This window comes from Urtica dioica, chromosome 7 (genome assembly GCF_054948205.1).
Source record: "Urtica dioica subsp. dioica isolate 48M chromosome 7, U.dioica_male_clone48M_v1_H2, whole genome shotgun sequence".
Classification (NCBI taxonomy): domain Eukaryota; kingdom Viridiplantae; phylum Streptophyta; class Magnoliopsida; order Rosales; family Urticaceae; genus Urtica; species Urtica dioica.
The window spans coordinates 44,356,368-44,380,166 of record NC_142762.1 but is presented as its reverse complement, the minus strand read 5'-3'; the positions used below and the strand labels follow the sequence as shown (position 1 = coordinate 44,380,166).

Here is a 23,799-nt window from a genome sequence, read left to right as displayed (position 1 = left end):
TTGTCTTCTACAGTCATTCGCATAAACATTAGGCTCAGTCTGTTAGATCTTTCCCAAACTTTATGGAATGATCGTTGGTCAGCGCTGCTAGCATCAGTTAGAGTAGCAGGTTTCTCACTTAAGAGTGCCGAATCAAGATCCAAAACACCGAGGTGAAACTGAACTTGTTCAGACCATTTAGAGAAATTAAGACCATTGAACTTAATATATAACAGACATGGCTTGCGAATGAAGAGAAACAGGAAAAAAAAACTACAAAAAAAAAATAATAATAATAATATATGCTCACACATTAATGTTTTGAGTAATAAACCTAATCCATAATACAGATTCAGAATACGTGAAATAAACATAAGGTATACATTGAAGTCACCTTTGGGCAGATCAACAATATATATGATAAGGTAAACATAATTGATGCTAAAATAAATTTTAACATAATAGGCATTTGACATGCTTCAATTAGATATATTTGCAATCTTTGGATATACTAAACATATCTAACCAAGCATATCAATTTACCACGATAATGTTCATGAATTATAAAACGAATAATCAACCTTTGGGCGATCCGAACGGTTTTATAACCACGAACTTCAATACTCATGCCAAAATTTAAAATATCATAATGTCATTTATTTTAAAAGCATCACATAAACATGAGTAATTGAATTTATTTTAATTTGACATTCAAAACATTATAATTTGGCCACTTTGGTGACTAACAAATTAATCATAATATGGATATCAAAATTAAAATATAAAAGCTTGATTTTGGCAATATAAGACTATCAAACCATGTCACTTTGGTGATCAGATTTGACATCAAATTATTTAATTTGCCACACATAAATTTTTAATGTGTTATCACTTTGGTGATTAACAACATAGATAACCACGTCCATTAATTTGGCAGAATTTATGATTTTTTTTTTTTTTTTTTTTTTTCACAAAAAATGTATGCATACATAGACATAATTCATAAACAGTGTATTTGATCTTACTATACACTGATTCATAGATACTCATAATATTTCAAAACGTGATATTTACTTAATACGAAACTGTTAAAAAAAAAAAAAAAAAAAAAAAAAAAAAAACTTAATAGGGAATAAATTTTAATTCATAAAGTTTTCTTTTGGGTATCAAATTAAATAAATTAAGCATAATATGATTCAGTAATATCAACTGTTTAAGGTAAAATATACCTTATGAATTAAACATATAAAAAAAAAAATGCATATCTACCGAAGCGTGATACAAGGAAACTGTTATTTACCAGCAGATTCGATTGCCTTTAATTTCGATATCAATAAAATTCAAATCGTAATATCATCATTAATAATAATAAAATACGCATATTGAATATCGACGTTCGTCTGTACTTAATAGCCAATACGCATCACCATGAACAGACTATTGGTTGCATCTTATAATTCATTCTTTCAATGAGGTAACATGCAAAACATGACATCAGATTATACACTAATAAAACCAATTATGAATTTTTTAAGCCTACACAATGCGATCGAAAAACTTTGCAGTAAAGGTAATGGCTACAAAATTGGTCCAATAACATTAGTCGACGAAATCCTTCAACAAACAGATCAAGGAACAGCTAACAACCGTAAAGAATATAATGCTGAGATTGTATATGCTAACAAATACGATCAGTGAAGCACCTCCTTATAAGACAAATCTCACCGAATGGAAAAATTCAACCGCATAAAAGAATAATCGCACGCAAACGAGAAACAATTGATTGAGCAAACAGCCAGAACACAACTCATATACTTTATTGTGTAAAAGGCATAGGCAAACAAAATCAATAAAGCGTATGAATTAATTTTCATAATCGTTCATGGAAAATCATAAATTCACAAGGCTCTGATACCACATGTAAGCATAATTTAAACGATCCTAATCAGCCAAGATCTTAGAACTAGATGATTTTCACAGAACATTAGGGATTGAGAAAAACCTACCTCGATCCATGACGAGAGCGACGGTGACGACAGCGGATAATCACCGAAATTGGTTTCTCTCTCTTGACCTCTTTAGACTTTAGCTTTCTTTCGATGGCAAATGAAAACTACGTAATAGGTTGAGAGAGGACCAATCCCTAGGGTTTCTCTTTATATAGACCCACCATCAGGGTACAATAGGAATTTACCTTTTAATTAATTAACCAATAGAAATTATCTTATTATTATTATTAAACCAATAAGTACTCACGTGGGCCACAATTATTTCCCACGTACAAAAACCCACGTAGTGGGCTTTGGGAAATAAACGGTCCAACAGTATATACATCTACACATTGATAGTAAAAAATAGGTCTTTAAAAAAAAAAAAAAAATTGCCGTGTATACAGTATCACGCCAAATTTGGCGTGATACTGTACAAACGCTATAATTTGGCGTGTGGGTTGCAGTATGGTTGGAGAAGTTTTTGCATCATATTTGATGTTTTACCGCTGCATTGGAGATGGCCTAACAAAGGCTACGAGTGCGAAAATTTAATCCAAAGGAAATGGAGGCATATTTATAGAGTTACCTCGAAACTCGATCGATGAGCTGACCACTGGTTCTTCAACTTACAATCCGACTAAAGAGTGGGCATGATTTTCAAATTAGCGATTTATAAATAAGCTTTCAAATCCGCTTTATTTGCGCGAGATTATCGAGGCCAATTAACTAAAATTTGACGTGATAAGAGGTAATGATTATCAAAACAACCATTATTCGAGGAAAATCCTTCCTTGTTCCCTACGACGCGCGGATAGTTGGGTCACCATGCTCGTTATGGAAACGACGTGTGGCGGGACACATAAAGAGTCTCCCCGAATCCCCCAACAGCCTAACCAAGCTGCGAACTAGTAGTTCAAAATTTCCCGCCGAAGCAATCTGAATGTCGTTTCTGCATGCTACGACATCTCCATCAAAAACGACGAGAAATTCCCGGCGACATGGATTTTCCCATACAAAAGTCAAAATAAATCCCCAACATCAACATTAATACTCCATCAACTATTTCACACTAGATGAAGTAGGGGCTGCACAGTTGAAGTAGGACTTCGTCGTCCAAAATACGACAAGTCGTTTTCCCACAAAACATCTTAAGTGTCCCCACATATAAAGTTTTAAGTTTTAACCAAAAGCCAACACTTTTTCCCATAACTTATAAACAATAATCAGAAAATACATATAAGAAATCAGATAACATTTTTTAATATTCTATTTTAAATCTCAAAAATAAAAAACTCACACATGAATCTATTGATATGAACCTTGTCACCAAGAAAATAAATGCCAAGTAGAAGACAACAATATAGAGTAAGAATATTAACAAATATTCAAGTATACATTTTTTTGTGATCTTTGCGTCGAATTTCCATTTCACGGAGTCTAAACTTAACACACTCGAAGAAAAAGATCTCGATGACGATGGTGATGATGATAAACGATAATATTATTTAATTAATAGATATATTTCACCATTGCTCTACTACTGATAACAATTTGTATATCGCCACAAACTCCTTTTACCTGCAAATTAAAGTAATAAAAGATATACGTGGATTACTGGTTATATAGATAATAAGAAGAAAAAAAATTACCCAAAACGGTTTCCAATATTACGGTTTTGAGCGACCAAAAAAATAACGTTCACTACGTCACGGAGACCGACCACATTTCGTCTCCGCTCTCGGGGCTAAGGTCCTCGCTTCTCCTGAATTGACTTCTAGGTTTATGTTCATGTCGACCATTAGTCGTGAGAATGATGGAATTAAGGAACTAATAGTCAAATACTATCACACAGCTATTGAGAGAAAATCAAGGAACTAATAGTCAATACAAGCACACGTAATGTTAGTTTCCAAAAAAAAAAAAATGGAATAAATAAATATTGAAGGGTAAAATCGCTATAATGCAATCTCAATATTTCAAGTGGCCTAGTATGTCTAGTTATTCTTATTTATAGAATAAAAAAAGGTTTATATTTCCTGGAATATGAGATAAGGAAATGCAACATTTATATTGTTATGAAATTATGTTGACAAATTAAAGTTGTCAATTGGGTCGGGCTCCCCGGCTCAGCCCAATTTTTTTTCCTGGTTTTGGGTCGGGCCGATTGGCTTTAATTTTAGGCCCGACCCAAAGTCCATTAAAGGCACGGGACCGGCCCGACCTACGGCCTAAGCCCACTAAAAGTTCGTTTGAGGCACAAATATCTAAGTTTTGACCTTTGACGTTACTTAGCACTTCAATGTCAAGTTTGAATGCATGTGAACACAATTTATAGACTTTAAAAGTTTTTGAAAACTTAATATTAGACATGGATTCCGGATGAATTGAATATCCTAGAATGGTGACAAAACAAACAATGGTGTTTTCCGACACTGTCTTAAAAAGTACAAAATATTCCCTAAAAAACCAAAATAGTAGAAAAAAAAACCCGAAACGGAGCCTTACAAAAAATCCCAAAACAGGCCAAAATCGAGCCCCAACCGAGGCCAAGGACCAGACTCGGCCGCGATCCAGAGGGCCTTGTGCCTGGGTCCGAGCTGGTCTTGATGGTGCTAAACTTTGGGTTGGGGCGACTCGGGCCTCTTTATTACTGGGCCGAATTGGGCCTAGACCCGGGCTTGTCGAGGGCCTATTTTATGGGCCGGACAATTGAAGCTTTAAGAGGAATTAATCATTTAGACTAATTCAGTGTGGAAAAAATAAAATTTGTTTTCAATCACGAAACCATCTGCACAAAATTTTTCCTTAAATATAAAAGTTTAGTCACGGTTAACCATAATTAATCGCGAAAATATTTCTAAAAAGTTAAGTTAATCTTGATAATTTTAGAACGGTTAAGTTTAACATCGGTTAACCGTTAATCACGAAAATATTTCTAATAAGTTAAAGTTAATCTTGATAATTTTAGAACGGTTGAGTTTAACATCGGTTAACCACTATCACATCATTATTCTTATTGTAGTTAAGTATTACTTGTTGTTTTGAGCAGATCCCCACGTTCTGCAAAATCATAAAAAAGAATAGGGTTGATGAGTTTAGTCCCGTGCCATACATGATGGGATTGCAAAACGCCGTGGTGTGGGTGTTTAACGCGACGCCTCTCCTCCGAGCCGATAAAATCCTCATGGCCATCAACTTTATCAGCTTCATGATGCAAGTTCTCTGGCTGTCCATTTTCTTCGTCTACGCTGACTTCAACAGACACATATGTATACAATCTCTTGTATATTTTTATTTATTGTTTATATTTTCACAACCGCTTATAATTTACAATCCCAGTTATACTGCAACATATTGATATATTATAGTATAATAAAAATATAATTACAATACAGGCATAGTGGTATTTCCGGCGGTGGTTGTTGCTATCACTATTACGGCCTTGGATGATACCAACATCAGGTCTCTGCTTGTTGGTGTCATATGTTACATTCTTAATGTCCTCAGATGCGCCGTGCCACTGACAATCATGGTATGTTTTGTTTGAAAAATTATGCAAATAATATTTATTTTTCATGTGCAAAAATAGAAAAGAAAAGACAAGACAATTTCGGAGGATAAAAACAAGAGAGAATTCGTTTATGTGTTTTGTTTTGAATGAGAGCTGAATGCCTCAATTTATAGCCCAAGGTCACAATTTGAACCAAAAAAATTGTTAAGCCATTAAGGCCTTTAAACGCCTTATAGCTCATTACTACGCTCTGAATAACCCATACAAACATTCACACACGTTTTTGTATTCAAGTGAGCATTAATTTGCATGGTTACAACAATCTTTAACGTAATTCCCAACAGTTATACGTGGAGTTAAAACTTTCAGAAGTGATTTTTGCAATAAAAAGATAAAGAATTTCACGAATAAGCCCAAGCCCGGCTCATTTTCTACTCTCTTTACTTCCTCTTTATCTCTCTAGAGTTTGCTCTACGAACGAGAAATAAACTAGTCCCCCACCTCACATTACAAACCGACTAATATTAAGCGTCGGAACGCGCGATGGAGGCAATGCCTTCGAACCCCTATAGTTCATGTTTTCTCTCTTATTTCAGGTAGTCAAAAGTCAACGAGGTAGAACGATAACTTTTTGAGGAAAACAAAGACTCCTAGAACATGTGGAGTTAAAACTTTCAGAAGTGATTTTTGTAATAAAAAGATAAAGATTTTCACGAATAAGCCCAAGCCCAAGCCCAACTCATTTTCTACTCTCTTGACTTCCTCTTTATCTCTCTAGAGTTCGCTCTACGAACGAGAAATAAACTAGTCCCCCACCTCACATTACAAACCGACTAACAAGGGCCGGCCCAAACTCACCGGGGGCTCTAGGCGATTCAATATTTTGGGGCCCTATAATACTAATAAAAATTTAAATTTTCAGGGTAAAAAATGTAAATTTTTTAGAAAATGGGTCAAAAGTGTAAATTTTTTAGAGTAAAAAATATAAATTTTCTTAAAAATAAACAAAAAGTGTAAATTTTTTGGGCCCTTCCACGTATGGGGCCCTAGGCCTGGGCCTAGCCCGCCTTAGCCCAAGGCCGGCAATGCCGACTAATATTAAGCGTCGGAACGCGCGATGGAGGCAATGCCTTTGAACCCCTATAGTTCATGTTTTCTCTCTTATTGCAGGTAGTCAAAGAGGAACGACAACCTTTTGAGGAAAACAACGATTCCAATCACATGTGCAGTCAAGGGTCCGACTGTTTGATCGAACCACATGTTGCTCTTAATGTTGATCCAAAATTCGGCATTAATGGTGTTCTATAAACTTAATCGAATTTGATGCGGTGCTGACTCTATCTCGATTGTGGGCTGGAAGAGACGAAATAGATAAGATAAAATGAGAAGGAAAAATATGAAAGAAATATATAAAACGAATAAGAATTATCGAAGATGTATTTTTTAGCTTATTACTAAAAAAAATATGGGCAATCCTCCAATTTTGAAGAGAGAGTGCATTTTGTTCGAGATACTATATAACATATTAATAATTAAATTTTTATTTGTGATTTTTTTATTATTATTATAAAAAGAGCCACTTGATAGCTCGCCGTTTCCCAACAGCCCTAAATAAGTACATTATTTTGAAGGACCATATATAATATAATACCAATGCTTTTACTTTTACCCAAGTACACATTTTTCTTTTAGAATAAATTTCACTTTTTCCCCTTGAACTATGACCTCGGTAACAATTTGCCCCTGCTATTCTGATTTGTGTCAACTGTTTACCTTGAACTTATGTTTTTTATCAGAAGTAATCATTCCGTTAATTTTTGCACTGGTCTGTTAGTTTTTTGATGACGTGGACAGTATTTAGAGGGCATTAACGTAAATTAATAATTTCCTTTATACAATCCCTAAATCATTCGACAAAAGTCCTAAATCCCAAAAAAAAAAAAAACCGATGGTGAAGCACATAGATCAAACTTCAAAGCCGATGGTGAAGCACAATCCAATGGACAAGGCAAAGGAATTCCTAGTACTAAGCAAACAAGACTTGGAGCTCGTCTCGAAAATCGCTGTTCCTCCGCCACGTCATCACGGCGGCGACCTTGGCGGTGTACGGAGCTTCTAGAGGACTTCGCGCTGAGAGGCATCCGAGTCGGCCGAGTCGAGCCCGGACTCGTCGTCTGCGCCTTCAAAGTCCCTCCTCGACTCACCGTAAGCGAAATCCCCAAACTCGGTCGGCGAATCTCTGTTGCTAATTATATTGATTGGAACATGACAGGAACGGGAAATTGGCTTCGGGAGCGATCGCGAATCTGGTGGACGAGGTCGGAGGCGCGTTGACCCACGCGGAGGGACTTCCGATGAGTGTCTCGGTCGATATGTCGATCTCATTCCTCTCCTCTGCTTACCTTGATGTATGTTCTTTCTAATAATTATCTCTCAATAACCTTTTTATTTGTTTATTTTAGGATTTATGTTAGATTGGGAAAATGGCAGGATGAGTTGGAGATCACGGGAAGGCTTTTGGGGCGAAAAGGAGGGTATTCAGGGACTTCGGTGCTCATGAAGAACAAGCTCACATGAGAGCTTATGTAATAATTATAAGAATAACAAGAACTTTGTGTGCAAATTAGGTTGTGGCTACGGCTGTGACGACATGGCTGGTTGACAGAGCTGGACGCCGACTTCTTCTTATTGACAGAATTGGTTTACAGAACTTTCCCTTTTCTTCAAACTAAGGACCGGTCTTTTCAGGATTCATAGGAAGTAATTTTTTTCAACTGTGTTTATGTGTTTCTGGGAATCTAATTTTGGTCCTGAGATTTGGGAATCGAATAGAAAACCTAATTTTGGTCATGAGATTTGGGGATATATATGAACCCTATTTTTTTTCCTCCGTTTATGTCCAAGGGTAATAATATAATTTACTTCTGAATACTGTCCACGTCATCAAATCAGAATAACAGGGGTAAATTGTTACCGAGGTCATAGTTCAGGGGAAAAAAGTGAAATTTATTCTTTCTTTTGACCTCTGTGAACTGAACTACTAACTCCTCTGAAGACTGAGGTTTTCGTGGATCTTATTTTTCTCAATACGAAGTGATGTCAATTCATCTATACTTCACCGTGTTGTTGAATCGCCACGTTATCATCAGATTGACAAGTCAATGCTCAAATCTCTAAAGTATGAATAACATGTACTCATTTCCTAAGAGTGGACAACTCAAAGAAATACGAATTTGGCCAAATTCGTATTTTTCTGCGTTTGTGTTGCCCTAATCACTCGGACCATTGATGTTTACACCAAAACTTTATTTTGGTGTTTATGTGTTAGATTTGGTGTTTTGATCCCATAGTGCACGCCAAAACTTGTAATTTTTACACCAAATGAATAATATTACACTAAATTTAATGTAATATTATTCATTTGGTGTATTACACCAAATATTTAAGCATTATTTTAATATTTACTTAGTTCATATTAAAAAATTAAAAAGAATACATTTTAACTAATCTGATTTTTTATCATTCATTTTTAATTAATAATATATTTATGAATATTATTTATAAATATTTTATTCTAATAATTTAATATAATCATTTTTATTTTATTTAAGTTAATAATAATAATTAAAATAATTTACAAACCCTAAATCAAATTAAAGCAATAATGGAAAAAAATTCAATATAAAACTTTATTTATGTTTCTTCTTTTTTAATATTGTATTGTGTATTTCCTAAAAAAATTATTATATACTAACTTTATAAAATTTAACTTTTTCTTATTACATTTTGGAAAATTGATATGAAATAGCCAATTCAAACTATGACTTTTGCAAAATAGCCATAGTTTCATTAGGTATAGCAAAATAGCCAATTGAGAGTACTACGACTTTTAATCCTACCTCGATTAATTTTAATCCAGCCTTCATAAAGCTTACATTTTGTCTTTATAGTTCGTTGGGATTAAATTTAATACATGCTAGATTAATCTTACTTTGGCTAGTTTGCTTATAGTTGACAAACTATGGCTATTTTGCAAAAGATTAAGTTCTATTTGGCTATATAGCCGCTTGACCCTTACATTTTTTTAATTTTTTAAAAATTTATTATTAATTTATAGTTAATGTTACACGTAGTTAATTAATAAATTACAATTATGTTAATCGATAATGAAGTTAAGATTACATAATATTTCTAAAATATTTTCTTTGGCGTAAATCATTGGAGTAGAATAAAAAAATTGGTGTAAACGTTACGTCAAAATGGTGTAAGCGTGTAGGAGATGCTCTCACAACATGAAAATTATCCTAAAAGAACCCTCTTGCTCAATTTTGCTGCTTCGCTGAACAAAAGTTGCTCAAAAATACACCCACACAGCACATGCATGAATAATGTAAATTCAGTTCTCTTATTTATAGCTGTGTTACTATTTGTTAATGTTTTTTTTTTTTTAATGATAATGGCATTGAAAAGCAACGTCGGTCAATACTACAGGTCCACAAGCAATTAATATACATATATTTGAGAAAAAATAGTCGATGAAAATTAAAGATTGGTGAATTTTTTTTTTTTTTTTTAATCTGCTTGAAGAAACTGCCAATAATTCAGCTGGTACATATCTTGTTATATTTATAAACAAATATAATAGATCACGGGAAGTCAATTATTGTGGGTTGTTGGCGATATTAACGAATTTAACCATTTATATAATCTAAGGAGGTTTGGTGTTTTATGATTATGAATACGGAAATACTCTGTTAAAATTTTATAGTACTGTTTAATTATTTTGAATAGCACATGAAAAGCTTAGAAAAATGATATTTGACTTTCTATGCTACAGTACAGATATCATTCCCCGTTGAATTACCTGAACAATAAGCAATGTCCAGCCAATAGGGAATAAGGATTTACGGATTCATCACAGAAACTCATTCTATTTCAAATTTTACAAAATTATATATTCCCAAACGTCCTTTACAAGAGCTATTACTGGTACGGTCCCATGTACGGTTTACCCGCCAAAAATAGCCCTCATTGATCGTGTTTTGCACGCGCTAAATACCCACAGTACATTCCCACGTCTAAGCTCTACTTCTTCTAACAGAGGCTTTTTCTCTTCTCACTCTCGGTCAAACTTTGGTCACTCTTTTTTGTTTCTCTTGATTATAATAAATTAAAAGAAAGACCACTTTAAATCCTCTGTTTAGTCAACCACGTTCTCTCTCTCTCTCCGCTTCACATTTTCCCAACAAAATCCTCTGTTTGGAAGCCAAAAGAATTACAGAAAGAGAGAGAGAGAGAGAGAGAGAGAGAGAGAGAGAGAGAGAGAGAGAGAGAGAGAGAGAGAAAGAAAAATGGATGACGATTCGCTCTCATTTTCAAGCCATGTTTCCCGAGAAAGCGAGTTCGAACTTTTCTCTTCCGAGGAAGAAGAGTATGTGCGAACTCTGATGGAGAGAGAGACTGAGTTCCGCTTCGTCAAAGACAAATCTCCGGCGATTGACAAACGAGCCCGATCAGAAGCAATAGCTTGGATTCTCAGAGTCAGTTTTTTTCTTTGCATTGCGAAACTAACCTAATCCTGAATCGTTCTAAAAATTCTCATCTATTTTTATAATCCAGGCAAGAGAACACTTCGGATTCCGACTACAAACAGTGTACTCGTCAATTACATACTTCGATCGGTTTCTTACAAGAAGGCTAACCAATGTGAGCTTTCGTTTGACTCTGAATCAATGTTGACTCTTTCTTCCTAATACATATCATTTTTTTTTTTTGCAGAGCGGAGAAATGTGGATGATGAAATTGCTTCCGGTGGCGTGCCTGGCTTTGTCGGCGAAGATGGAAGAGCCAAAGATTCCTTCGTTATCGGATTTCCGATTCGACGGCGGAGATTTTGGGACCGAATTGATAAAGAGAATGGAGCTTTTTGTACTGAGTACACTGGAGTGGAAACTGAGCTCAATAACTCCTTTCTCTTTCCTTCATTACTTCATCGCAAGGCTTCGCCGATTCGACCAATCTTCTTCACTCACCACCAACATACTTTCCACAGCCACAACACTAATCATGGCCACAATGAGAGGTAAATAATTTCATATTTATGAGTTTGTTAATTATCATTTATTATTCGCTGTTTATGTGCTTAGAGATCAGTTTGATGGAGCATAGACCGTCTTCAATAGCAGCCGCGGCCACATTTGTAGCGTTGGACCTGAAATTGTCGAGCAAGTTATTCGAGTCCGAATTGAGATCTGTTTCTCATTCTCTCCAATTTGTGAGTTCTTTTTTAATGGCTACTATTTTGAAGCTCTTATATTGATATCGGACCTTTATTTTTTATATTATCTTAGGAAGAAGTGTTTTCATTCTATACTTCTATGAGTGAGATAAAGAATTGCGAAGAACACTTGGGTTTATCGGCGAAGCAGAGCGATATTGTGGAAGCTTCATCGGTGACTAATGCGTTTAGTTATGAGAAGAAAAGGGTTCATCCAATGAATTGTAGCTTTGAGTGTGGCGTGGCGGGTTATAAACGGTTTCGATAGTATGAGTTTTTTGCAAGTGAGTTTTGGTTATAGGGTTTCAAGGGAGAGTAAAGAGAATTGCTTTTGATCAAGTATCAAAGATCAATCACTGGGAAGGGTTAAAGAAGAAAGGAAACATGGGGTTTCTTTTCCTTATATAAAGCTAATTATAAAGTCACGGTCGAAAAAGTGGCTAAGAGAGATATATAAACTTATAAAGAGATGGATATATGGCTTCATTGTGATTTTTTTTTTTTTGGTAACAGCCTTACCGGTCACTTTGTGCATTCCTTTTCTGCACTGATTATTTGATTTCATTTATATATTTATTATTATTGTTGAGCTTTATACTCACTAAACCTGCCCTATCTTTCATTGATTCTGAAAACTCTCCACTTTTTATTATTTGAAATTGTTTACTTTTTGTGACATTAATTTCTCATAAAACCCTACATTTTGATGGCATCGGTTTGTTGGTGTCTTCACAAGGTTAGCAATGTGGAAGGTTTTGATTTGTATTACATATGTTGGATGTTGGCCATCAAATCAGATATATATATATATATATATATATATATATATATACATACATACATATTAATTGTGTATCTATTTATGTTTAAGAGTTTGTAAAGGTGACCCAGTGTTAGTCACTAGTTTTAATGTTTAAGAGTTATTGCTGGGTGAGGCTTAATATATATTTTTTACCTTTTTGTAAAATCTAATTATTGTATTTGTATATTCAAAAGGAATATTAATGTCGATCTCGTGTGATGTTGGAAAAGTTTTTTTTTTCCTTCTTAGCCGCTGATGTGATTGGCTGTTGGACTTGAAATTGAAAGTAGTATTACTGTCTTAATGTTATTAGAGCATGCCCAACCGAACGCCAAAACAATGATTTGGAGTCATGAATCACTCCAACCGAACGCCAAACCCCACTTCAAAATGGCGTGAAGTGAATTTTATATGTTGTGCTGCGCCATATTTGGTGCAGTACTGTTCACAACTCTAAAAACAATTTTTATTTGTTATTTAGTCCTTGCAAAATTTATTATTTACTCAATTGTCATTGTTTTATAAAATTATATCATATTTATCTAAAAAATTATTTTTATATTAAATATTTTAAAAAACCACAATACTTTAAAAAAACACAATACTTTAAAATACAACATTGACATTTGGAGTTTGGGAAAAACTAAAATGACATTAATATTAATACCGAAAAAAATAACATTACAACGACATTGAAATGAAAAAAAAAAGACATTTAAAAAAAACACAAAACAACAAAATAAAATTGAAAATAGAATTACAATACATAAACTAATAGTCGGGAAGATTAGCGTCGGATCCTCCAAGACCGGTGAAATATTGTGAATATGAATCAGAATTGGAAAATGGTGTTTGAGATTGTTGTTGTTCGGCCCTCTTTTGTAAAACTTTGGCTTGTTCAGCTTCCCAATATGCACGAACCTGAGGATCTGATATTTTATTTAAATTCATTTTCATTATTTTATTTTCTTCTCTGATTGTTTTCAAATTATTAGCCTTATCTATACTTTCTAAGAGGCGTTCCCTCATATCATCCGACTTCTTCATCTGCTCAAGAAGTAGTTTATTTCCTTCATCAAGCTTGCTGATGGAGGAAGCTACTTTGTCATCCGTTTTCATTTTTAGTTTGGCTTTTTTCACTCCAATCGGTCGCTCAGAAGGAGATGGTTGTCTAACCGACTCAGGAGTTTGTTGTTCGGACTCCGAAAAGGAACACGAACCTCGAGATGTTTGTCTCGCACTTGAGGCTCCGTCTTGAAATTTTTCAAAATTCTTGATGATGTTCCACACATGATCAAACTTCCAACCTTTCTTGAATTTTTCATCATCTGCAAGCAACACTTTAGCTTGATCCATCTGCAAGTCGATATATAACCAATTACAATAACATAATATTTAAAAAAAAAAGATAAAAATAGCTAAAATACTCACAATATCTTCAGTTGAAGCACCGCTCGGGTGTCTATTCTCAATTTGCCGAATGCATGCATGCATTTTCCTTGTTGCTTTCTCAATTACTTGGATTCGGGACTGAATTGATCGCTTTGAACGCATCTCTGAAGTTGGTTTTTTTGCATTGTTGTAGCTGTTTTCAACACGGCTCCAAAAACTATCAGATGATTGGTATATACCAATGATAGGGTCTTGAGAAATCTCCATGTAAACTTGACAAAGAAGTCGGTCTTCTTCATGAGAGTATCCAGAAGCTCGACTTGTCATTTTCTTGTAATGTATCGTACTCAAGGCTCGCTAATTTTTTGGATGAAAACACAACTTATGGAAGATACTATTTATAGAATATTTTCTCACCCAAGGCTTTCACGCTTCCCGGGCTCTGACGTGATGTGACCAATCAATGCCACTACTCACCAAAGCTTTCACGCTTCCCGGGTTCTGACGTGATGTGACCACTCAATGCCATCACCCATCAAGAATCTCACGCTTCCCGGGTTCTGACGTGATGTGACCACTCAATGCCATCACCCATCAAGAATCTCACGCTTCCCGGGTTCTGACGTGATGTGACCACTCAATGCCATCACCCATCAAGAATCTCACGCTTCCCGGGTTCTGACGTGATGTGACCACTCAATGCCATCACCCATCAAGAATCTCACGCTTCCCGGGTTCTGACGTGATGTGACCACTCAATGCCATCACCCATCAAGAATCTCACGCTTCCCGGGTTCTGACGTAATGTGACCACTCAATGCCATCACGCATCAAGAATCTCACGCTTCCCAAACCGGCATCTACACTCAACGCCCTATAAATAGTCTCAGTTCAAATGATATTGAATTCACATTCTCTAACACACTTCATCTTTCATCATTCATCTCTCAAAATGAGTTTTAAGTCATCATCTTCTTCATCTTCTTCCTCTGATGATTTTCAACTTCAAATGGCTCAAATTGATGAGCAGGAGGATGCTATATGTCATCAAATTATCCAAAATAATATCACGATCATGCAAATTCTCAACGAATATGCCGCCGACCAAACCATTGAGCGCAACGTAGGAGGCTCGATTCCAGGACATGCTTTCATTAATCGGGATCGAGAGAGTGCAGACCGGCGACTTTTCAATGATTACTTCTCAGAATCTCCGCTGTACAACGAGGTCATGTTTCGTCGGAGGTATCGAATGTCTCGCTTTTTATTCCTCCGAATAGTGGATGCCGTTAAAAGTCACGACAACTATTTTGTACAACGGGTGGATCGCGCTGGCAGACTTGGGTTGTCACCACTTCAAAAAATAACTGCTGTATTTCGGATGCTGGCCTATGGTCTTCCAGCAGATGCCACAGACGAGTACTGCAAAATAGCAGAGTCGACGACAATTGAAAGCTTGAAGAGGTTTTGCCGAGCAATGGTGGAGGTATTTTCTGAGCAATATTTAAGATCACCAAATCCTAATGACGTTGCTAGACTTCTCCATATAGGTCAACAACGTGGCTTTCCAGGAATGTTGGGCAGTTTGGATTGTATGCATTGGAAATGGAAAAATTGTCCTACCGCGTGGGCCGGACAATATACGGGTCGTAGTGGAAAACCTACAATTATTCTAGAAGTTGTGGCTGATTATGATCTATGGATATGGCACGCTTATTTTGGCATGCCGGGAAGCAACAATGACATCAACGTGTTAGAGTCTTCTCACCTATTTTCCAATCTCACTCAAGGTATTGCTCCTCCCGCTCATTATGTCATACAGGGAAATGAGTATAATATGGGTTATTATTTGGCTGATAATATATATCCAAAATGGTCTACTATTGTTCAAACTATTCGAGAACCCCGTGGCCCCAAAAAACAATATTTTGCAATGAGGCAAGAATCCTGTAGAAAAGATGTCGAACGTGCATTTGGAGTTCTCCAAGAACGGTTTGCAATTGTGGCGGGACCATCAAGATTTTGGAGAAAAGATGTCTTAAAAGATATAATGACTACGTGCATAATTATGCATAACATGATAATAGAGGATGAGCGTGATCTTAGCGTGCCCATTGAAGTTAACAGAGAAACGCCACAATTGGGGGTTGAATTAGAGGAGAATGATGATACACGATTTCAAGAGTTTTTCACTCGCTACAAAAAAATAAGAGACAGAGATGCACATATCGCGCTTCGAAATGCATTGATCGACCATTTGTGGGAGGGATATTCTAATTCGGATGTGTAATTGTACTTTTTTATTTATTTTATGTTATTTGTTTTGTATTTTGTGTTTTTTAAATATTAAGTTTACTTTGTGTTAATTTGTATTTTGAATAATTTTATGGAGTAATACTTCATTATTAAATAATGAATAAGTGGTATAATTGAAAGATATTAAATAAATATAAGGATATAGAAATAAATAAGAGAAAGTTGAATATAAAATTAATATTTCAATTTGGTGTAAAAAATAGAGTTCGGTTGGAGATGAGGTAGTGTTTGATGTGACATGTACTGTAAAATAGAGTAGAAAATGGTGTTATCGGGTGGAGTTGGTCTTACGACGCGTTTGCCTACTTTTAATCAAATGTATTAATCAACTAATCATATAAGTGGATCCCACAAAATAGGATTTGTGCATTCTTGTGACAGTCAGTCAGTCAGTACTCAGTACCAAGTAGTGAACGAACGAGATATCAGTTCTCAATTAATATGTTACCAACCACTCATTTTCAGTTTCAATTATCTTCATCCTTTTGGACAGAGAAAAATAAATTAATTAAAGTGATGGATATTTGGTTTCACGTGTATCGTTGCTGAAATAGATAAAGCGGAAGGTAAGGAAAAGGAAAATTAAAAAATCTGAATCTATTGTTTAAGTTGTAGGACAAATTTTTATATCTTTTTTGTCGTATTGTATAATATTGGCGGGAATCAGCTTTTGCATGCAAAGAAAGAAAAGGAAATAATAAATAAACCAAAAAATAATACTTCTGGTTGTTAATTCCTTTTGGGAGAGTTTGGCCTAAAGCCGACATCTCAAAAATCCCTCAAACTCACCAGGTTGGAATGTCGTTTTCTAGGCCCTCTTCTTTATTTTCAGCACTTAAGTGAGAGAGAGAGAGAGAGAGAGATGTGCGGTCATTCAAGAGATGGCCAAGTACTAGGGCCTTTTTCTCTGACCCTTCCTTGTTGGCTACGAAACGGCATTTCGAGTACCTCCAAATCTCACAACGTACCAATTTTGCTCTGCATGGTTTTTGGGTTGCCGTACGTGGGGTATATCTAAATTAAATATATAATATGCCAAACTCTAACAGAATAACCCTCTCGTGTCATTTCGCTCTGGTACACATTCATTTCAGGGGAGATAATTTTGTTGGCGTTGAACATTTTTGTGCCAGTAACATGTGGTAAATCACATTACATCCAAATGGAATCACCGCCACAGTAGATTTAAGTCTTTCTTTAGTAACGTTTTCCATTAATTGTAACAGACCAAAAGTTATGAACAAGACTCCAAGGTTGTTAAGCTGTTGGTGGATGTGGTGTGTATATTTTCAACAGCTGGATTTTGTTGAGATGGTCTATGATTTTTCAAGTTGAAAATTTGGTACAAATGTCATTACCAAGTATTTCCAGTCTATGTGACCAAGTGATACACAATCCTGATAAATCGATGTTAATTTTCATTATAAGCAGAGTCCATAATCATCAGTGCCAACAAAAGTCTGAATAAAATCCCTCATAAAACAAATTCAAATAAATCTTCTGATGCAATTCAGGCACTTGGCAACAAATATATTCTAAAATCAACAGAAAACAGTCACAAAAAATAAGGCATAGTTTCTTTTAAAAAAAAAAGGTGCCCACAAGTCGAGTGTAATAATCAACGGCTATTCGTAGTTAGTAACAAGAGTAATCTAAGGAAAATAAAATTCGAAAAATAACTTTGAGAGACTTTTTTGTTCCCAATAACATATATCTAAAAGACTGTGAAGGAAAGAAAACGACCTACTGAAAAGCAGACCGAAGAAAAGATCTAATCAAGTTAGCGAAAAAATATACCCTTTAATGATTGTTCAAAACAAAGCAAAGACAAACTTTATAGTAACGCTATTTAGCTTCCTAATTTAACACAGCTAAGGCAAAAGTCAGTTAGAGCCTACAGGGATCATCTTTATTGCCGCTGCGATTGGCATGCCAAGGAATCCAAGGAAAACACTCACAATCCAGAGTTGTAAACTGAGAGGGTGTGTGCTCGCAAACGTACCAAGAAACTCGATGATTATGACTTGGAATACGACTGTGCAACTCAGAACCGCGACAAACACGTAATTTCTCAGTATCCCTTTCAACACGTTTATCTTCTCCATTTCCCTAGAGCTCACTTCATTGAATACCTGTACAGTAAATTACAACCATTTTATGCTATTTTTCATAAAAGGAGGAGCAAAGTCATATGATCAAGCGCTCATTTTTTTTACCTGGCAAAATACAAACGCGTTGAAAATGAGCGTGTTTAATATCAAGTCAGAATCTGGGCTGTAGAGTTGGAAGGTTTCTTTTCCTCTAGTCTGAAGGAACCATATGACCGAGAATTGATACAGAGATTGACCCAAAATGTTTCTCCACATCACATTGCTGATGAAGTTTCCTTTCCTGCCAACTGGCATTCTTTTCATCAGGTCGTTGTTGGGAGGTTCTGTGGCCAAAGCAAGTGCTCCGAGAGTGTCCATTATCATGTTCACCCAGAGTAGCTGAACAGCAGTCAGTGGAGCATTTCCTGAGCATGACATAAAGTGAGATTTTTATGTGAAAGAAAAACATATATAAATCTTGGGTTAGGTAAACAAAATGACATAGTTTTTCTTTACCTGTCAAACAAGCAGAAGAAAAGTTGACAATAAGTGCCACCACATTTACCGTGAGCTGAAACTGAACAAACTTTTGAATGTTAATGTAAACCGAACGGCCCCATTTAGCCACAGTCACAATTGTTGAGAAGTTGTCATCCAGTATTATCACATCAGCACTTTCCTTTGCCACCTGTGAATTTAAGCATTTACTATCGTCAACACGAAAAGTCAAGACAAAGATCTCGTCGTAGTTCAGAAAATGAATATAAGGTAAATGACTTGGGGATCAAAAGCCTAATTAACAGAAGAACCTATAGTGTGCACAATGCGTTTAGATTTTATAAAGAGTGATCTAACATTGAAAACGCTCAAAACCCTTGAGCTGTGATGGATTCAATCGATAAACAATAAAAAATGGTATAACCTCAGTTCCAGCAATTCCCATTGCAAGTCCAATGTCAGCTTCATGAAGCGCTGGAGCATCATTTGTGCCATCGCCAGTCACTGCAACAACTTCTTGTAACGTGGTCCTCAAGTGTTTCACCAGTGTATGTTTATCCAATGGTGAAGATCGAGCCATGACCTGTACAATGTACATTAGACTGTGATAAACAAATAGATTTTTTGTTCAGAGAGTGATATACTCCAACAAAAAAGTTCACTCGATAAACCTCCCTGTAGCTTTGATTGCACGATAAACCAAGTCAAGCATTGAAAGCAAATAAATCCACCTGAATTTTGGGAATAATTTCAATCAACTCCTCAAGACTCTTCTCGCGAAAGACTGGACCTTCAATTGCCAAGCCATTCTCAGTCAGAATACCACATTCTCTTGCGATTGCTTTTGCCGTGTTTATGTTGTCTCCGGTGACCATCCTAACAGCAATACCAGCAGACCTACAGATGGCCACAGATTCCCTGACCCCAGGACGAACTGGATCTTTGATACCCACAATGCCTATGCACGTGTATCCTTTGCTTGGTAAAGCACTCTCAGGCGAGAATTCGCTCCCAATATCCATGTATGCAAGGCAAAGAGTCCGGAGCGCTTCATTGGCAAACTGTTCTATGGTGTTCTCCAACACGTTGATATAAGTTTTGTCTAGAGGAACGACCTCTCCGTTTGAGTCAATGACACTGTCGCAACAAGCTAAGACAATCTCAGAAGCACCTTTGCAGTGCACGCGGAAGCCAGCGCCGCCGGGGAGTTCCAGAACAATTCCCATGCGCTTCTTAGTGGAATTGAATGGCTCGACCTTCACTATGTTCACAGACTTTCGCTCCACTTGGGAATCTCCACCGAGAAGCAACCCGAATTCCAAGATGGCTGTCTCCGTGGGCGTCCCCAAAATCTCGTTTTTGCCATCTTTATTGGTCACCACTTCTCCTCCGGTGTTGTTGAATATCGACTGAAGAAGGATTCTCAAACCGGAATCTGGGATTTCGGAGCTGAATTCCAATGCGGCCTTTGAGCTCCCGACTTCCTTGGTGTGTCCACAAACACAAGCTTTGACAACAGTCATGTGGTTTGTGGTCAGCGTGCCGGTCTTGTCACTACAAATTGTCGTAGCCGATCCCATCGTCTCACAGGCGGCCAAATTCCTGACAAGTGCCTTATCATTCATCATCTTCTTCATAGCGAAAGCAAGGCTCAGCGTCACGGCCAAAGGAAGCCCTTCGGGGACCGCCACAACGACGATCGTAACAGCGATGGCAAAATATTCCAAGATCTCCCTCGCTTCCTCTCCAGACCAGACCCATTGCGACCCGTCTTCAAGCTTGCGGGTGAACAATCCTTGAACCAAAACAGCAAAAGTCACAAGTGCGAAGAACAGGCCAATCTTTCCGATGATTGTCGCCACGCCATTGAGTTTAACCTGCAGCGGGGTTTCGTCATTTCCTCCTTCGCTCAGAGTGGCCATCAGTTTTCCCCACTGGGTTCTCATTCCGACGGTGGTCACGAGCATCTTGCACGAACCGTCCTGCACTTTAGTTCCCGAGAGAAGGAAAGGGTTCTCACAGTTGACATTTACAGGCTCACTCTCACCAGTCAAACTCGACTCGTTTATAGACAAAGAGAACCCCGACACAAACAGTCCATCAGCCGGGACTTGATCTCCGATACTGAGATGAACAACGTCTCCGGCGAGAAGGTCGTAGATCGATATCTTCTGTCTACACCCGTCTCTCGTGACCTGAACCGTGATCTTCTTCTTCTCACGGTCCAAATCCTTGAACTGCAACGACTGCCTGTAATCACTCGTGGCAGTAACAAACACGACGAGCATAATGCTGGCAACGATTCCAAGCCCGTCATGAGCGCCCTTTGGCCATCCTTCCATTACTATGCCAACGACCAGAGAGACAAACGCACAAATTCCCAGAATCATTAGCGTCATATCTTGAAGAGCGTCCCACACGAAACTCCAGAAACCCTTGGCGGGGCTTTCGGTGAATTTGTTGACACCGTAAATCTCCTTTCTCTTGCTCTGAACCTGCTCCGAGGTCGGGGTTCCATCAATGACCGACGTGGCAAGCTTGCTCACAAGTCCGTCGACTCCACCATGAATTTTCAGCTTCTTCACATCGTGGCCTTCGACGATCGATCCCAATTCATCCGCGCAGATTTCAAAACCCGCTTCTTTGACTTCCTTGGGTACTTTGTACTCACTTGTCAAATTAAGACCTGGTGACATAGAAGAGGTTGATGCAACAACTCAATAATGATAAGAAAATAGATATTCTTCTTCCAAGTTTGAGTCGAACTTACCATGGATGAACTGAAGCGCCGCTTGTGAAACCAAAACAGCAACCCTAAACTTTTCCTGTCAAATTCAACAGAAGATGATTAGGGACAGCCAAGTCATCAACGAACAAATATAGTTCTACTCTTAAGTCAGGCATGGCAAGAATGGTTAATATTTCTATCTAGCACTCTGTAAATTCAGAGACAAAAAATGTCTAGTTGGCAGATCGTATGATGAATCAGATCATTTGACATGATATCCCTCGAACAAGCTTTCAGTTGCGATGCAGTGTCATTTACGTCACAGATTAAAACGAGAAACTGACAGTCCATATTTTCAGTTTCGATTTACTTCAACTCCAATTTATATAATATATATAGGTTTTACACTGCTGATTTTTTTCAGCGCATCAGTAACTCTTAATATCACCATTTCACTTCCAATAACAGATCAGTTTAAAGCTACGATCACAACCACACGTCAGATCGGCCTCGATAATGAGTTGTTAACTTTCAAATGTACAAGCAACAATTGAATATTTTCAATAACTTGTTTCAGAAGAGATCTAAAAGAGATTATATATAATTAAGGAAAAATAAATCGTTTGATCCACTCAAAGTTCCATCAAAACCAAACTATTACAATCCACACATCTCAAATCAAACAGCAAAGTTATTAATTAAAAAGCCAAGTCAGGTCAACGTATCAAACACGATTTGAATTCACGAAAAAGTCTCAGTACCAGATCTTTGACGTAAGTCAACGCCACATAACGAAAAAAAAAAAAAAAAAAAATTAGTAGGCCAAGCATCTTAATTATCTCTCGCGAGCCACACAATCTTCGTCCTTCATTTCTAAAAACCGAAAGCCGAGACAGATAGAGAGGCAGAATAAAAAAAGATAAACACCTGATTAGATCTACGAATAGCCTCAGCCTCATTTCGCTTGGAGATGTTCGCAGTGAATCGGAATCGACGTTTCGGATTCTTGACGAGCCAGCAGAGCTTCCTCCACCGCTGGAGAGCTTCCTCGGACGAGTTCTTGCCCTTGACTTCCCCGAAGTTATCGTTCAAATAGCTCTCCATTTTCGATCTCGGATCTATAAAATTAAAAACGAAACTCTTTCAGCTTTGTCTTCTTTGCTTTATTACATCGTAGTACGAACTAGTACTCGCGAATCGATCTTTTGACCAGCAAAGAGCACAAAGCACAAAAAGAAAAAGCACGAAGAGCTCGTACTCGTATCAAAGCCTCGGTGGATCAGACTCCGAGGATTACACAGATTTGATTGACCAAGGTCGAAGAATCTGAAACAAGCTTGTTACCTAACCAACCAAACCCATCGGTTGCCTGTTTTCTTAGATGAAGTTGTAATTTAATTATCCCTTATTTATTGCTAATGACTGCGACTCCTGAGTCCCGAGTCCTGAGTCCTGATAGAAGAAGAGTCGTTTTGTCTCCGTAGAGTAAAAGTACTTTGGTTTAAGGTTTTTTTTTTTTTTTTTTTTTCTTTCTTCCGTTTTGCGCGTTAAATTCAATTCCGAAGAAAACGCGGTCTTCGTGGCCCACTTGGAGATGGAGGCCCAACTAGAGAGTGGATGTGTTGTGTAGGAAGGAACGTGGATCCACTTTTTGTCCTTTTTCCTATCTTTAATTCCATTCATGTTTGGAATTTTGATTCCGTATTTAATTACAAAATCCCATGTGTTTCATTTGAATTGGTTCCTATCCCTGCCTTTCGTTCCGCTTTTCAAGGTAAGATATCTCTGTTCATCATAGTTTTAATTTGAAAGACCATGTTGGATTCATTTTCGGCTCTGGTTTTAATTTGAACCCGTATTTCAAGTTGCAAGTTTAAATTAATGAAGATTATCAAAATTCAAAAGAATAGAAAGAGGTATAGCTTCGTTTTCCTTTACTGGAAACAACACTGCAAACACATAAACGACATTAAAAAAAAATAAAAGTAAAGAAATAGGGGAGAGCTTTTACAAATATTATTCCCTGAATACCTTAAATTTCCAAACAGTATACATACCTTGATTTTTATATTCAAAACTGTAAAAAAATTCATAATAAATAAAACTATTAATAAAAACAAAAAAAAAAAGCCAACTAATGAGATATTATCATAAAAAGTGAGGTATTTTCGAAAAAAAAAAAAGTTTTTAGAAAGAAGTAGCTCAAAGGGATTTG

At 36.7% G+C, this 23,799-nt stretch overlaps 3 protein-coding genes and 1 pseudogene across 4 annotated transcripts; 3 read left to right on the top strand and 1 right to left on the bottom strand.

Moving 5' to 3' along the window:
• The first annotated feature begins 1,522 nt into the window (after positions 1–1,522).
• Positions 1,523–6,789, top strand: LOC149391986 (bidirectional sugar transporter SWEET5-like). Its single transcript, XM_089620079.1, has 4 exons — positions 1,523–1,549; positions 5,020–5,239; positions 5,366–5,502; positions 6,652–6,789. Exons 1-4 carry the CDS (start codon positions 1,523–1,525, stop codon positions 6,787–6,789), a joined length of 522 nt encoding a protein of 173 aa, XP_089476205.1.
• A 437-nt stretch (positions 6,790–7,226) lies between these two features.
• Positions 7,227–8,066, top strand: LOC149391985 (uncharacterized; annotated as a pseudogene). Its single transcript, XR_016300267.1, has 3 exons — positions 7,227–7,685; positions 7,748–7,889; positions 7,972–8,066. The product of XR_016300267.1 is annotated as an uncharacterized LOC149391985 (transcript).
• Positions 8,067–10,692: 2,626 nt separating this feature from the next.
• LOC149391984 (cyclin-D1-1-like) lies at positions 10,693–12,541 on the top strand. The gene is made up of 5 exons (XM_089620954.1): positions 10,693–11,021; positions 11,101–11,187; positions 11,260–11,563; positions 11,628–11,755; positions 11,832–12,541. Exons 1-5 carry the CDS (start codon positions 10,833–10,835, stop codon positions 12,024–12,026), a joined length of 903 nt encoding a protein of 300 aa, XP_089477080.1. The 5' UTR covers positions 10,693–10,832; the 3' UTR covers positions 12,027–12,541.
• Positions 12,542–17,760: 5,219 nt separating this feature from the next.
• ACA1 (autoinhibited Ca2+-ATPase 1) lies at positions 17,761–23,131 on the bottom strand. The gene is made up of 8 exons (XM_089620953.1): positions 22,843–23,131; positions 22,512–22,702; positions 21,627–21,681; positions 19,588–21,542; positions 19,281–19,439; positions 18,875–19,046; positions 18,485–18,783; positions 17,761–18,400 (listed from the first exon to the last, which is right to left on the bottom strand). The coding sequence occupies exons 2-8, from the start codon at positions 22,686–22,688 to the stop codon at positions 18,152–18,154; spliced, it is 3,066 nt and encodes a 1,021-aa protein (XP_089477079.1). The 5' UTR covers positions 22,689–22,702; positions 22,843–23,131; the 3' UTR covers positions 17,761–18,151.
• Between the last annotated feature and the right edge of the window lie 668 nt (positions 23,132–23,799).

What these genes read in the sequence shown, in the direction of transcription:
- ACA1 (XM_089620953.1), bottom strand. Translation starts at nt 22,688, where the DNA reads ATGGAGAGCTATTTGAACGATAACTTCGGGGAAGTCAAGGGCAAGAAC. An exon ending in GGCGCTTCAGTTCATCCATG is followed by an intron (nt 21,543 to 21,626) that starts GTAAGTTCGACT and finishes CTATGTCACCAG; the next exon opens with GTCTTAATTTGACAAGTGAG. An exon ending in TTCTTCTGCTTGTTTGACAG is followed by an intron (nt 18,784 to 18,874) that starts GTAAAGAAAAAC and finishes TGTCATGCTCAG; the next exon opens with GAAATGCTCCACTGACTGCT.
- LOC149391984 (XM_089620954.1), top strand. Translation starts at nt 10,833, where the DNA reads ATGGATGACGATTCGCTCTCATTTTCAAGCCATGTTTCCCGAGAAAGC. An exon ending in CAATAGCTTGGATTCTCAGA is followed by an intron (nt 11,022 to 11,100) that starts GTCAGTTTTTTT and finishes TTTATAATCCAG; the next exon opens with GCAAGAGAACACTTCGGATT. An exon ending in AATCATGGCCACAATGAGAG is followed by an intron (nt 11,564 to 11,627) that starts GTAAATAATTTC and finishes TTATGTGCTTAG; the next exon opens with AGATCAGTTTGATGGAGCAT.
- LOC149391986 (XM_089620079.1), top strand. Translation starts at nt 1,523, where the DNA reads ATGCGATCGAAAAACTTTGCAGTAAAG. An exon ending in CGAAAAACTTTGCAGTAAAG is followed by an intron (nt 1,550 to 5,019) that starts GTAATGGCTACA and finishes TGTTTTGAGCAG; the next exon opens with ATCCCCACGTTCTGCAAAAT. An exon ending in CCGTGCCACTGACAATCATG is followed by an intron (nt 5,503 to 6,651) that starts GTATGTTTTGTT and finishes CTCTTATTGCAG; the next exon opens with GTAGTCAAAGAGGAACGACA.